Raw genomic sequence first — 16,973 nt, forward strand, 5'->3', positions numbered from 1 at the left:
TAATGCATAATTTTAAATACATTTGAGTTAAACAAAAGAACCCTTTTTAGGATATTCTTAATGGGAAGGTAGAGTATCACTTTATACTCAAGGATATGCATTAGAGGAAAGACTGAAAAGAGCTACACTACAAAATCTTACAGTGATTAATTCGAATGCTAAAAAGTGATTATTTGGGGACTGTGATTTTAATTTTCTCTATACTTCTTTTGCATTTTCAACATTTCCCTCAATACATATGTACCACTCTTGATTAAAACAAAGCAGTAAAAATTGAAAATAAAACTTATTTTCTTAATGATAAACTTATTTTCTTCATGATAAAAAATCATAGAATCTTTGCTCTAAAAGAGTCTAACCTATCGCCAAATTGGAATAATCTTATCTATAACATTTGACATCATCCAGCTTTTTCCTGATATAAAGATCAGTATTTTGGAAACAAACAAACAAAAACTTGTTTCACTGTTAAACCAGTGAAAACTTCATTGAATCAATAATTTTATTTAGTCTCTATAGATCTATGCCAGGGGCTGAGGTTTGTATAATAAACTAAAATATGTACTGTTCTCTAATTTTCTGCTACTACTATTTTCAATTTTATGATCAGGAGAAAGAATACAGGTCTACACCTTTCTTCAGAAGATTATTCATGAGGTATGTTTAGACCAGTCTCAAAAGTTCCTTAAGTCTTCACTTTCCCAGGATCTATAGTCAATTCTGTGCCTTTGTATACCCTACAAGCCATTCATTAACACCTTAAAATGGTGTAGCCAGGACCAAAACAACATTCCAAATGATTTCTGATCAGCCCTAAATAGAATTAATCCCAGGATATATGAACATTTTTGCTTTATGAATGTAGTTTAAGACTATATCAGCACTGCTAGTAGTCACATGTTATTGACTGCCTAGGATGACAGTCAATGGAATCATTCAAGTCTATTTTACTAGCAACTCATGTCTTCCAAATCTACTACTTAAGCAATGCATTTTCCCACCTTCAATTTTAGAAAAGTTTAAATATGGAAGGAAAATTCATCTTAGAATAAAGGAAATATATCTATTTCCTGGTCACAGAAAGCTCTCCATCTCCCTTCTATATTTTTAGCTTGACTAAGCTGCTAATCAATCCATCGGCTATTTGTTACTTGTTTTATCTATAGGAAATTGTACACTTTTAATGTTCAGTTTATGAAGAAAATCAGCAGCAAAGGCAGTGTAGTTGATTAAATGAATCACTTAGGGTCTGAATCAGAGAGGAAAGAAAAGGAAACACTAAAGTGATTAAGAAATAATGACTCTCCCTGGGTCTTTTAGGAACCACCACTGCACAAACTCCATTTTTCCTCTCAACATTTTCTCAGCAGCATCAATGATGCCAAGCCCCAGAAGGCAAGAGAATTTCCCTATCTACATCCCTTATGTAAGTTCTAAGAAAAAGAGTACTAGAATTCCAGTCTTCCTTCTGTTTGTAAGATATCTGACTTTATACAAATATAGCCACCAATTTATTTCCATGTTTAAAAAAATTTGATATAAATCCTTGGAAAGTAAGAAATGCTAATATTCTAAGTTTCAAATACAAACTTGAAGGTTAAATTGTACATTAGTCTTAATAGTGAAATCTCTATTACTTCTCATGTGCCAAGATTTATTATAATCTGCCAAAAATGAGAGAAGCTACCTCTACTGGAAAAATTTTATCTGCCACTATTTTGTTCAAAACCATACAAGTAGTAGCCTAATAAGTGGTTAGAAAGGATGTTTCCTACCTGTATAAGTACTTAACATGTCCACTCTTATCCTAACAGATTTTATTTATTTTTTTATTTTTTTAAAGATTTTATTTATTTATTCGACAGAGATAGAGACAGCCAGCGAGAGAGGGAACACAAGCAGGGGGAATGGGAGAGGAAGAAGCAGGCTCATAGCAGAAGAGCCTGATGTGGGGCTCGATCCCATAACGCCGGGATCACGCCCTGAGCCAAAGGCAGACGCCCAACCACTGTGCCACCCAGGCACCCCCTAACAGACTTTAATTAAAAGAATATCACTTCACACACATATGTAGCTTTCTCAGAAACGGTAAAAAACAAAACTAAGTGTTTGGAATTACCTTGAGTGGTGAAGTTGAAGAGTGCAGGTGTGTCTCGCCCATTTGGTAGTTTGACATTTGGGTCCCTTAATTCATCAAAAAATGAATGTGCACAAGCTTCCAGTGGTGTCAATCGGGCAGTTGGTGTATACTCCAGCAGACGGCTACACAGTGCAATTGCCTCCGGTGGCGTTCGGGGTCGGAAGACCTGTAGTACAAAAAAAGGCAAAGAACAATTAATGCTTTATTGTAAGAACTGTAGCAAATTATCTTTTGAGTATGAGTTAATTCCCACCATGTACAACAACATGGTTGCATTTGTGAAAAGAACCTTCTAGAATGAAAAGAGTTAACTCCATATGATTCACCACACTGGGGTGAACAGCTAAGTACGAACTATATGAGAAAAACTCAGAGAAAAAACTAGGGGAAATTAAAAAAAAATCTACATTTGCTAATCATAGAGCAGTACAATTAAATATGTACACAAAATATATGATAGGCACAAGAGAAAGGCTGAGTTCTGGAGGCAAGCATAACTAGAAGAATATTAAAATTTTCTAAAAGTTTTGACTACTGTGGCAATAGAATAAAAGGCTGCCTCTTGTGTGTGATTTTTAGCAGAATAATTGTTAGTAGCGGACAGGACTACTCAAATTTGGCAATCAGTATTTTTTGAAAAAGAAAAGCTATTCACTTTAGGTCTAGAAATGCTAATGATTTGGTATTATCTCTTCAATAAACAGAGCCCGTCTTCTTTGAAGAAATTCTTGAATACCCAGAACTTGACAAAATATCCAAAACTGTTTTCTCAAAGAATAGCTGTTATCACAAACATGGCCAGATTACCCTCATTTGAATGAATATTCTAGGGTCTTAATTAGGAAGAGAGAAATGTACTTTTCATTAAGCACCATTAACTCATAGAAAAAGTCAACTGAAGGCTGTGTTGAAGCAAAACGCAAACAAATTAGTCTGCTTAAAAGAATAGAAAGCTTTCTACACATCTATGTCTTAAATTCCAAATCGATACATAAAACTATGAAAATAATTTTGTTCTAAATTATGGACAGTTGAAGAATAAAAGCAGAAAGGGGAAAAACAGAAATAAACATAAACAGATGGACAGAAAGCCTTTGAAACTAAAGAAAAATGAAACATATATCCCTTGATGGGGGAAAACAAACAAAGTGTGGTAGTGGTAGTGGACAGACATATAAAAGAGAGGCAGACGTGTATAAAGTGAGGGAAATAGTGAGAGAAGGACATGTAGATTGCGATGAGGATGGAGGAGCCTGGGAGTAAGGTTTCCTAATGTGAATAGCTCAAATAACATCTGACTATCACTTAGGCTGAAGGTAGCAGAACTAGTTACTACTACAGAGCTCATTACTTTTCAAGAGGCTATAAGAGAGCTTTCTACAGAGAAAACCTTTTTTTTTTCTTTTGTTTTTACACAAAGTTTATTATTAATAAAGATATTTTCCATGGAAATTGAGAAACTGGTTTGAGTAGGATCCTAGGAATTTATTTCAGAACATCAAAGACCTTAATTATTTATTTGACTATATTAGAAAACCTTCTGTATGGTCAAAAGTTGCTTTATCTTTATTCTTTTGAGTGATCTGACTCACCTCAGTCAAGAAAACCTTAAAGGTACTGTATTATTTGAAATGCTTAGATCTTCCACTGTTCTCGGTAATTTTTCCCTCTCTTGCTTCCTAGCCAGGTCCATAATCAAACTCCGAATGTAAAAGAAAATAATCAGTGGGAAAAGTCAGAAAATTTTTCACAAAAATATTAAGCATTACGACATATTTGATCCTTGAGGGCTGTTTGTATTTATTTCACAGCATATGGGTTTATTTTGCTAGCTAGTCTAAGGAAAAATGCTTTTGCACCAATATGGGTTAAATTAAAATTAAATTAAATTAAAATTAAAAATACCACCAAAAGTAGTAATAAATATCTCTTGCCAACATTCAAATGTAGGGTAGCTGGACAGTGAATGTATTTTAAGTGAAAAAATTTCATGTTAAATTAATGAGGATATTGTATTAAAGCTATTAATAAACTACTACTGTAAGATTATCTCTAATTATTTAAAAAAAATTGTCCACATCCATTTGGTATCTTACTGACTACAAGTAACCATCCATGTTGGTACTAAGACACATATTAGCCCATTTTGCAAGGGAATCCTAACTCATGGAATCAAAGAGTTAAAAACAATAAAGAATTCATTCTAAGAGCCCACATTAAAATCAAGACTTAATCTGACTCTTAAAAAATAGCCATTAGTATTTTAAACCCTTTGAGAGATTCCTGATGAGCAAAGCCTTGGTTTAGTACTCTATGGATAAAGGTTAAGTGGGAAATTATGTGGAGTCAAAGCCCAGTGTCTTCTAAGCTTCAGATTTGTGACCGTTTGTCGTAGCATGCAACTTCAAAAAATTACAGGCCAAACTAGAAAATAGCTCTTCTGACTTATCTTTGTGTCTAAAGAAAAGGAAACCAATAACAACTGAAATATGGCTTTTAATAGTGAAGTTTCTAATGCCATTTTATTCCTTACTCATTTAAATTAACATTCAGAACCTTTAGTTCTGTGCATCTTTGTTACTATTTACTCTTGTAAAAATAATTTTTAAACCTCACAGTTCCTAAACTTCAGTCTAGATGTTAATAAACCACTCAGGGGACTGATAATCTAAATATACTGTACGTAAAACCTATCCCACACAGTGGATTAAAGAAAAAAAAAAATCACAGCTACCTACATTGTTTTTACTATTACATTTCTAGAATGAATAACGGTTTAGCCTTTCTAAAAAAAGTTTTCCCCCTAGTTTTATAGACTTGCCCTGAAATTTTGGGAAAAAAAAATTAAGTACATACCCGCACTCCTGAGGTGAAATGTCCTGTTCCTGACGAATCCTAAAGATGATAATGCAGTGAAATAATCCAAACAGGGGAAGTCAATCCAAAAGAGAATAGTCCAGCAAGGAAAAATATATCCAGTGTTATAAGAAATCCATGGTGTGGGGGGGGGACATAGAAAATGTTTATACAGTTATAAACTTTAAACATCAGTCTCCACAGTAGCAAGTCCAAGTTTTAAAAATTATTTCACCACAGTGTATGCAAAAAAATTTTTGATTGCGCAATGGTGAGGCACAATAAAGAAACATTTTAATTTTAATTTATTATGTTCCAATGCCAGTGCGTTTATTAAAAAAATACAAAACCAAAAAAAGTTAAAATCAAAATGAAATCTAGAAGTAAACTTCCCAAAGTAAAGTGTTTGGTCTTCTACGACCTGGATTCATCATCCATTGACATGGCTGGGAGGGGGCATATTAGCCTGCTTTTAAAGATATCAGTTCCCAATATGCTAATTTTTATCTATTAATATATTCCAGTTAGACAGTATAAACATTTTTTGCTTAATTATTAGTGATGAGAGGAAAGTAATAAATAGATTTAATTTATATTACTACAGATTTCAAGCCAGATATTTTCAATTTGTGTGAGCTAAGAAGGATCAGGCCACCGCGGATTATTCTCCATTTTGGATTGACTTCCCTGCTAAAAGATATTTGCTGACATTCTCATTATTTTAGGATTCTTCAGGCAATTGACATATCACCTCAGGAGTGCGGGTATAACTTACTTTTTCTATTGTGGGCTTTGCCCCCTCATACCCTTGCACCCATTACTTAGTAAAAATAAATATAGAACATTCTTTCCTTTTTGGAAAAACTCACGGAAAAAAAATCCTGCATCTTTGAGCACTACAAATTCAACACAGTTCCATGTGCAAATATGCCCAATTCACCCACCAAAAGCTAAACAAAAAATATATACAATAAACAATACAACTAAGGGACAGTCACAGTTATAGGTGACATGCATAGTAATGTACACCAACACCTAGGCACAACGGAGCCAAATATGCAAGGGAGGTAGCAGGATCTATTATGTCTAGGTATTGAGAACAAAAAATGGCAGAACTCACCAGTAGCTGTGAATTCCCTTGGCTATTCTAAGAGAATTTAACATTCTTTTAGGATAGTTTCCAGTGGGGGAATTAATATTTTGCAAAAATAAATAATCCGCGGATTACTTTTAGTCTGCAGACTAAAATTTAGTACACAGATTAAAATCCGGCCCATCAGAATAAAAATCTCTCATGAACTAAAACACAGTCAGGTGGACAAAAATAGAAAGCGAGACTAAAAAAACTGAGAGCACAAACTAAGACTCAACTGGGCCAACTAACAATTAGTGCGCAGACTAAATATGGCCAGCCAAGTATGTTAGCAAGGCCATGAAGAGCCCAAAACACCCCCTGTAAAAACTAAAAACAAAATAAAATTAATAAAACAAAACAGAACAAAGCAAAAAATAAATAAACAAAAGAAAGAAAGAGAACAGAAAGGAAAAATTGAAAAGAACCAAAACACTGACATGAACTTTTAAGTGATTCAAATACTACCTCACCTATGCAGCAACTCATTTTCTTAAATTGAAACAAACTGTCACCACAAATACTAGTCCATAGAAAAAACTAAGAGAAACAGTTCATTTTTCAAAAAGAAAGTCTCTATGGTATTGAACAAATGCAAATGAGTCCTTAAATGAAGAATTATTCAAAATAAATTTGCATTTGGATAACTCAAAAATGACAGAGGCAATTTTCCCCTTACATGGCCTAGGATAGACTTTCGCCACCAGTATCAAATTTCAACCTGGAGCTAACTGTTACTACTGAGACTTAAGCCTTTTAAAATTACCATTTGCAAATCATATATACAATATCAAGGCCTACAGTTGATTCTCACAGCATCAGCTCTCAACAATTCTACTGTATTAAACAGCCAACCAGACCAATGTAAAATACCTAAGGGCAATGATAATCTAAGTAGAACACAGAACAAGTGCTGTGCCTGTTCCGAACAGCTACTGCTCCCTAGATTTCATTGTGATAAATAAACAGACACTGTTCTCTGGTTATAAACAAAATACACAAGCACCCAATGTTAAAAACTGATAAACCATGAACTCCTAAGGAGCAACCCCAATGCTGGCTCTCAAGTAATTGATTAATCATCTAAAATTATTTGCAATTTGTAAACCTAAATACAGGATTAAAAGTGAGACAATGCCATGGATTTGTTGAATAGTTATGTTAATTAACCAAGTTAAGTAACTACAAAAAGAACCTAAGTCTACTAAACAGCTGATACGAGGTACATAATTCATAAGAAACACAGACATCATTTCCTTAGCCATAACAGAGCCAGCATTCAATAAATTTCATCTGTACTTATTAAAAGGCTTACTGAGTTTTCCTGAACTCTACTAACACATAAGAAATATTATATGTGTTGATAATCAGCAGTTAACTATGCAATGTAATCTCTTCCTCTAACTTCATTCACTGATAAAATAGTACTGCAGGCTTACATAGAAGTCTGATTTACCAAATGTCCACTTACTCAATTTAATCTCTTATTGTTCCTAAAATAGTTACTATAGTCAGACTGACCTTAGGAATATAGGAACATTTTCTTTTCATCCACACCTCCTCATCTTAAGGGACAGTCCCCTAGGCTACAACAATTCCTGACCTTACCAACATCTAAGCAAATCTAAATCCTCCAACAGCCCACCCCACCTAGTCCTTCTATCACCTTTAGGGAGGCTTCCTTTTTTCCTCCACCACCCTCACTGGAGATCTGACTTACACCTACTGCATGTGAAACACCTTTGAACACCTACAGAGCACAATCAAGTATGTGGTTATATTATTCAATACTTGCTTCAACTGAGTCAGTTATATCGCCTGTAAGCTTTTTAAAAACAAGGGCTATATATTTTACTTTTTTTTGCATCCTTTATAGTATCTGGCACAGTGCTGGGTACATAGGAGATACGGGTTTTAAGGAACAAATGATATATTAAAAGCAGATTTTTTTGCGTTCTTTTTTAATCCACCCCCAACCCTATCTCTGCTCCCCACAAGTGATCTTGAAACTTAAACCTTAGTATTCTTTCTTTTTTATATTGTTCCTCTTACATAGGGATTAGCCACCCAAGTGGCTAGATTTTAAAGTGCATAGTTCCCAGCAAAGAAATGGGAGTGTAGCCAGTACAACTAGAAAAGTGAGGAAGTCCACTCACATAGGAAAATAAATGTTAAACAAGGAAAAGTGATTATTCTAACACTAACAAAGATGTAGATAGAAAATTCAGTAGAGAACACAGTGTATTTAACGAGACAAGTGACAATGGATTAGTAGAATGTTCAGGGTCGAGGGATGTTAAGTAATAATATAGAAACTAATTTACCTAAGCAATAGAACAAAACAGAAAAGTACAATCTTAGGAACCAGGTAAAGTCCCAACATAGTTTTATGTTTTCTGGAGTACATGTGAGCAAAACCAGGAAAGGCTGATAGAGTTTACCTGCAAAAAAGAAGTCTGACAAGTTTTGTTTTGTGCTCTCTCGACCCCTCTGAAGACATTTTTAATTATTAAAACAATTTTTTAAAGATTTATGTATTTAAGGGAGAGAGAATCTTCAAGCAGAGTCCGTGCTGAGCATGGAGCCCAATGCAGAGCTCCACCTTACAACCCATGAGATCACCATCTGAGCCGAAACCAAGCTCAACCAACTGAACCACCCTGGCGCCCCGAAGACATTTTTTAAACTATAAATATGTATTGTTGAAATAGGTAAGTTTACCAAGTGAAAAATCTTGTATTGAAAGGCTCAGAAAAAAGGGTAAGATTATAAAGAAAGTCTTAAAAAATTAGTAGGAAAAAAAATAAGTATAGTAAGGTTTTATGTTTAGCTTTAAGCATAGAGAATAATAAATATAATCTGTCCTGTCTAGTCTGGTACCTTAACAGCTGAACTGACCTCAACTTCAACTTTCTGATACTCTTAGCTAGTTGTAAATAGTACTAAATTCATTCATTTTCAAGTATGTGGCTACTGTTCTAAGAAATTGAGTATGTAAGGACTGACTTGTGGATACTGCTTTCTAGGATACTTAATCTATGGTCCCACATATCCCATAAACATTTAACTATTAAATAAACTTATCATGTATGCCAAAAACTTAGTAACAAACATTTTATTTTATTTTTTTAAAGATTTTATTTATTTATTCGACAGAGATAGAGACAGCCAGCGAGAGAGGGAACACAAGCAGGGGGAGTGGGAGAGGAAGAAGCAGGCTCATAGTGGAGGAGTCTGATGTGGGGCTCGATCCCATAACGCCGGGATCACGCCCTGAGCCAAAGGCAGACGCTTAACCGCTGTGCCACCCAGGCGCCCCAGTAACAAACATTTTAAAGTAATTGATATCCATCTTATTATTACCACTATGAAAAAGAAATTAGGAACTGCTATAATACATATGGTAGGACTTGGAAGGTATTATAAGAGTTACATGGTGGGAATTAATCATGGAGAACTCAGATAATTAGAAAATATTTCATGGGAGAACTAAGATTTGAGGTCTTGAGAAAAGGTTAAGATTTGGTAAGCAGAGAAGAAGAAGGTCATTCTAAGTGTGAAAAGAAGACACTAGTAAAAAAGAAACATACATGGCTTCTCTGGGGAAAAATAAGAGGTTAGAAAGGTTAGGAACAGGACAAGAATAAGCCTCTTGCTTCTCTGGAAAGAAAAGACAGAAACAATAAGTGATAGAATGACTATACAACCTTTACCCAGAAATGGGACACTTTTTAGAGTGAAAGGGCATTCAATTAATAATTACACTGAACAAGCATAAAGTGGCACATACAATCACCCTTGTCCTTATACGCACATTATGTCAGATTTTCCTAAAGGCAATACGTAAACAGAGAAGATTTTTATGTAGGAGTGACAGTATTACATGTGCTTTTAAGAAAACTAACTTTGAGAACAATAAGGATTATAAAAGATGTTAAACTGAAAGAGGGAAATTGGTTAGGAAGTTGTTTTAACAAATTCTAAGATATGACGATGGCCTAAAGTCAGGGCAGTGGAGATAAGACAAATCACAGAACTATACTGGAGGTAGGTAGGATCTTAGTATTTATTTAAAACTAAAATAAAATATCCCTTTATATGCATATTACAAAAGAATCAGAAAAGACAGTAGCTAACTGCTACCTTACAAAAGAAAAAACTTGACGCACAAAGAGGATAAGCAGTACTCAAACTAGATCCTCACTTCATACCTAGTAGACTGTGATTTAACCATACCTCCATATACTAAATGCAGAATTTAAGCTTCCTCTCTTCTGCCAAACGAATCTCCGTCTCTATTTAATTCTCAAATTTCCTATGCATCATTTGTTTTGCTTTCTATCTGGCTTTTTATTCTTTGAAGTTTACAGCGTAAACCAATGCAGAAGGTCTTTATCCTCCTATACCGGATCCAATAACAGTCCCTGTTTCAAAACATTAGCACCAGTTTCCTTACCTACTTACAAGTGCTTTATCAATGAATTAGATTACTCTGGCTATTAAGTAACAGTTAAGGGCAACTGACTGGATTTCTAAATTCTCAAGATTCTTGCCATAAACCACACTAGATTCATCCCACTGTTTAGTTCTTCTGTTTGCTATCTTTCCTAGACACCTGAATCCCTTCACCTCAATGTGTCCATGGAAGACATTTTATCTCTTGATCTTTATGTCTGCCTATGTTTTTGAGTACACCAGCTTCCTATCCTTGGGGATACAGCTGTACTACATTGCAGCACGGAGAAGCAGGGTTCACATGGCCACAGCTTTAGGAAATGGGGCTAAAGTGGGTTCTACGAGAAGACCAAAATAAAGGCAAAACAGCTTATGTTTCCAGACTCTGTTTACCTGCCCTCAAAGAGCAAGAAGCTCTTTTCTTAGAGAACAGTATTATGTATTTCTTAAAAAATAACTTCATTGGCTGCCTAGCAGAAGACAGCCCTTCTCAAGTTGGTGTCTACTATCATAACAGAGGGGAGAGGGGGCTGTGTTCCTTCTAGAAATTAAGAATTTTGCATTTTCGTTTTGATAATAACGTATTTTAAAAAACAATATAAGCATATCTTGGATCATTTAGATTAATCCAGATGACAGAACGGTACCATGGAATTTCTGTCTGAATTTGGTTTTATGTTTACAACCACAATAACATCAACCTAGCTGTGTACACTAATGAGAAATTAACATAAGTGTGCTTATTATATAATAAATGCATTTGTACCAAGTGAAATCAAATTATGTCAACGCACACTATATAAATGAAGAGTTCACAGTACTTTCATCAGAAAAACAGGTGGGAGAATGGAGTACTCATTCTGCACATGAAATAGGAATGGAAGCCTAAATAAAACAAATAAAAGGGCTTTGTGTAGATTATTCAAGTTTGAAGAGCATTAGTGTAAGATATAAAACATCAGGAATCCACATGAGCAAAGCATACAAATTGACCACAAATCTTCTATTGACTGCATTTTAATTATAACCCACCATTCCTCACACTCCATCTTGGCTAATACTTGAAAAGATATAATCCGGGGGCGGGGGAGGATGTTGACTATGACACACACTAATACTGGCAGCAGTCTTGATATAAAAAAAAAAAGTTATAGGGACTGTTAAATAAAATTTCATGACCTCATTTTCAGCATTATATTGGTCAGATACTCTATATTAAGGGTAGCATGTGAGGAATACTTAGATTACACCAAAAAAGAGCTTTATTTTCCTTTCTTCATAAAAATGACAACTTATTAATGAAAATATGGAAATGCAAAACAAAAATAAAATCACCTACATTCTTCTCACCCAAACTACCATTAGCATTTTGGAATATTTTCCTATATTTATTCATTATACAGAATTGTCTTTGTTTTTTGTTTCATGACTGAAATCATAGTATACCATAAATCACTTATAAGCACTTTAACTTATAAAAACTTCAGTGGATTCAAACTACAACTCAACCTTTAAATCCCAATAGGCCACCTAGGATTCTGAGTTTAGAGACAGGTGAGAGACCCTAAGTACCTTCTAACCGAGATTCAAAATATACTTTTAAGTGCAAAGATCAAAGAATGATTTACCTCAGAACATTGAGTGTTTATTATGAATTTTAAGTGAGGTGGGGAAAGCAACATCATGGTCAGTGAAAGCTAACTTATAATTCTGGAACTAAAATACCAAGGTCTCTGATTCTAAATACGTAATTAGTAATAAAAGGATCTTCTGCAATGAAGAGAGATAATAAGATTGTGAGAACTTGAAGGAAGTAACTAGAATCATAATACAATTTAGAGAGAGAAAAAGACATACTTTGAACCTGGGAATATAAACTATTTCATCTATAGCTCTAAATTATTTCACCTCTTATTATAAAAGATCTATAACCAATTAAATGAACCTATCAATCCTCAAAACAAACTGTTATATGTTTCTTTTCAGTACAGAAAATCTCTGCTTGAACTACACAAGAGTTGAACTTTATTAACTCACAAAAATATAAGTAAACGTGAGAGGAGGTGCATGGTACATAACTATAAGTCTGGCATCACACACACACACACACACACACACACACACACACACACGAATAGAAATTTAATCCTGGTTTTTTGTCATGGCCACCTATGTAATCTAGAATAAGTCACTTGGTATCTCTGACCAGAGTTTCTGAATCTGTAGAATAAGAATGCTAGAGATTCACTCTAGCAATAAGCTCTAATGAGACTTTTTGTTCTCTGCCCTTAATGTCACAAATTAAACTGAAATGAAAAAAATTTTAAATAAAAGCTCTCTTAAATCATTTCAATTAAGGATCAAAGCAAAAAACAAAGTTTTCTGGTTAAGTTAGTACTTATGCTCTTCAAATTGGTTCCATCTATGCTCTAAGAATTGGTCAGGCTATCCAATGGCTAATGACATCCCGTTAACATATTGATGCTTTCAATGTATACTCCAAGCAAGATCAAATCTTTTTATTCCCCTCCCAAAATACCAAGAGGAAGGCAAACAAAAGAAGAAAAACACACAGTATCACTTATAAGGCCTACAAACTGTTTCAAAAAAGAATAAAGAAAATATATGAAATATTTATGTTTTCATATGCTATATGATATTGAGTAAGCACTACTAACTGTGTAAAGAAATTAACTTTTGAGTTTTAAGTAGTCAAAATTTATATATACAATATTACTCCTAATGAAATTCTATATTTTAATGGTCCTCAACCTATAAATAAAAACCCTGGCTGAAAACTGTCTACAGGAAATCAGTGGGAACAAAACTATACAGCTAATGAAACACTAAAGTACAACCTCCCAACTACCTTTACATGCAGAACTGCGGTGTACTTTTACTCAGGCAGCTATCTAGTACCAAAATAGTTCAGTTTAAGAACAATGAGAAACCCAAGTTTAAGTTAACTATTGGTTAATGTGCTTTTAAAAAACTCATTTTGACTCACCTTAGTCCAAGGATGTGCCTTAATTTGAGGGAATTTGAATTCTGTGTAGTTGGGGTTCATTTCTCTAATTTGCTCCCTTGTTGGTGTCCCCAGGACCTAGACAGAGAAAGCAAGTTATTGCCATATTTTTATATATACTTACAAATACAGTCTTTATGTTTTAATGTATTGGTTTCATTGGAAAAAAGAATTCCAAAGTCATGAAATATGTAACTCATTAAATAGAGCAGACTTCACAAAAGATTTTTAACTGACTATAGATCTTATGCTATACTACCCTACACAGACTTTTATGATAATCATGTTAAACCAGGGTTATAAAAAAAGATCACTTAAAAACATTCAAGTAAAAATCAAACATTCAAGTAAAAATCAAACATCTTTGTTCTATCGAGAAAAACCATCTATTGCAATCATGGGCATCTGAAATGGGATCTTTATTCATTTAGTAAAGTATAGCCAAAGGTTTTATTATCAATAAATCAATCAGGAGAACCTTACTCAGACACTGTCATCAATAACTCCATTCAATCAGTGAATATTTAGTGACTGCTCCCTGTGTAAAGGAACTATGTGATGACAAATGAAGAATACAAAGAACAAGAGATTTCTTGTTATAATGAACTCACATGTTTGTGTGTGGGAAAAAGTATAAATATAATACAAGATAAAAATATATTGATTACTTCATTGCCTCTAGAGATATAGTATGCACTGGACAAAGGAAAGCATACAGAACTGACTGCATAAGACAGATGATGGGAAGAAACATTAATTACTAAAAATGAGCACTCTGAAGAAAGATGACATATATTACTCGTCTTTATAATTCTAAAGCTTGATATAAAATGTTAAAATTTTCATACATTTAGAATTCAAAAACAGTGAAACAAAAGGAGTGTAATGTAATAAGTACTTGATTTGTGGTAGCAACCAGTGATCAGGGCAAAGTAAGAATTTCAGGGATTTTTTTGCTTGTTTGTTCTTTGGTTCTAATTCTCTAGAATTCACTAAAACCAGAACTTAATCAAGATTTTAAGAGTTTTGTTCTTCAAAAGACACTCTTAAGAAAACACAAAGGCAAGCTACAGACTGAAAGAAAACATTTGTAAAACATACATTCTACAAAGGACTTCTATCTAGAATACAGAAGACTCCTATAATTCAAAAACAAAAAGACAAACAACCCCCCCAAAATGGGCAAATGCTGTAACTAGACACTTAACCCAACATGACACAGATAGTAAATAAGCACATGAAAAAATACTCAACATCATTATCAACAGGGAAATGCTAGTTAAAACTGTAAGACACCACCCACATACCTACTCAGAAGAATAAAGTTAAAAAAAAGATTGTGTGTACCAAGTCTTGGTGAGGGTGTAGAGCAACTGAGGCTCTCACCACTGCCAGTGGAAATGTAAAATTGTATGGCACCTTAGAAAACACTTTGGCAGTATGTTAAAAACTGCCATACATCCATCACTCCCACTCCTAAGTATTTACCCAAGAAAAATGAAAGCATATGTTCATACAAAAACTTTAACACAAATGTGCAAAGCATCTTTTTTGCAACTGCCAAAAAGCAGAACTTAAATGTCCACAAATGTCCACAACAGATGAATGAATAAACAAACGGTGGTATACCCATACGATGGAATGCTACTCAGTAATAAAAAAAGAACATGGATGAATCTAAAAATAATTACACCTAGTAAAGAAGCCAGACCCAAAAGAGCACCTACTGTATAATTTCATTCATATGGAATTTTAGAAAATTTTGTCTACGGCAACAGAAAGAAAAGCCATGATGGTGAAAGGCTGGAGAGAAGTATTACAAAGAGCACCAGGAAATTACTGGGGGTGAGGAATATGTTCATAATCTTGATTTCATGGTGGTAGTTTCATGTGTACATGCATATGCCAAAACTTCCCAAACTGTATACTTTAAGTATGTGTACTTTATTGTATGCCAATTACATCTTTCAGGAATCATTTAAATATCTGAATACATAAAGTTTAAGTAAGATAAGTGGAAAGGACATTCTGAGCTATAGAGCTGTAGTATTATTTGTCAATAAAAGGAATCTAGTTAACTATAAACTGACCTTTAATCCCTAAAAGACAATTTCTGAGCAAACTCCTGATGTTACTGGAAAGAAAAGATGTATAAAAATAATCTAAATTATAACACATCATTCTGTGGAAAGCTTGCTTTTGGGCACTGGAAACACGTATCTCCCTTCTTCTTGCAGCAGAAGTCCAGCTTTATAGAGAGGAGCAAGGTATTATCTAGTATTGGGAAGAGAAGCCTCTGGCCTTTGTTGCTGTAGATATCAGACACTTATAAGCCAGGAAATCTCATACTTAAAATATGAAGGCTAAAAAGGAATCTTAATTTTTACTTTTAAATAATAAAGCAAACACTTACATTCTATTTTACCCCTTGATGAAGGGTGTGTGTGTGTGCACGCTATGCGTCTGTGTGTGTGTGTGCCTATATGTACTGGGAAAGAGGGAGAGGAGTGAAAAAGGGAGAGTGAGCTAATCAACAATTCTACCCCCCAAATACAACCCCACTGGATTCTTTTAACTGCTGAACAAAAAACCCAACAGCACTGACATGAATAAATGAGTATTTAAAAATGTATAACTTCAATGACTCTACAACTTAACAATTCCATTTTAAGGTATATACTCTAGCCTAGAGAAACTTTTTATATATCCAAGGCAACATTGTTCATAATAAAATACTACAGGCACAAGCAAAAATCCAAAAGTAGAATTAGTAAATAAACTGTAGTGTAGTCATAAAATGGTACACTAACTAGCAATGACAATGAATGAAGCAGAGCTACACGTACCTTCTGATGAATCTCACAAAATGGTGAGTTTTCACTCAGCAATAAATACATACTAAATACATACATAAATAAATACATACATAAGGACTGCCTTATATAAAGCTTAAAAACAGGCAAGGCTAAACTATATTTTAGTATATATAGTAAAATTGTAAAACTAGTAATAAACATGGGAATATTCATTAGAAAAATTCAAGTATAGATTATTCAGCTTAATAGGAAGATATAAGAGAGATTGTGACTGGGATGGGACTTAAGCAATTCCTCTATTTCTTAGTATGAGCGATAATTACATGGATATTTGCCTTATTATTGTGCTTTACACTAAACACATTTTAATATATTTTGGCATTATGACATATATCACAATAAACAAAATGACGCTTAAGAAATGCCCACTTTTGGGGCGCCTGGGTGGCACAGCGGTTAAGCGTCTGCCTTCGGCTCAGGGCGTGATCCCGGCGTTATGGGATCGAGCCCCACGTCACAACACAAACTAAGCCTGCTTCTTCCTCTCCC

At 34.2% G+C, this 16,973-nt stretch overlaps 1 protein-coding gene across 5 annotated transcripts in view; it reads right to left on the reverse strand.

Annotated features, from left to right (window-relative positions):
- GSK3B (glycogen synthase kinase 3 beta) overlaps window positions 1-16,973 on the reverse strand; it is a 200,912-nt gene that overhangs the window by 31,159 nt on the left and 152,780 nt on the right. For 4 of the 5 annotated variants that reach the window (XM_034659109.1, XM_002915254.4, XM_034659089.1 and 1 more), the window contains 3 exons: window positions 13,591-13,686; window positions 4,997-5,035; window positions 2,120-2,306 (listed from right to left, as the gene is read on the reverse strand). In XM_034659109.1, coding sequence (XP_034515000.1) covers window positions 2,120-2,306; window positions 4,997-5,035; window positions 13,591-13,686 — 322 coding nt within the window. The remainder of the gene's footprint in view (window positions 1-2,119; window positions 2,307-4,996; window positions 5,036-13,590; window positions 13,687-16,973) is intronic. The other variant, XM_034659097.1, reaches the window with a different exon arrangement.

Source organism: Ailuropoda melanoleuca, chromosome 1 (assembly GCF_002007445.2).
Source record: "Ailuropoda melanoleuca isolate Jingjing chromosome 1, ASM200744v2, whole genome shotgun sequence".
In the NCBI taxonomy this organism is placed as follows: Eukaryota; Metazoa; Chordata; class Mammalia; order Carnivora; family Ursidae; genus Ailuropoda; species Ailuropoda melanoleuca.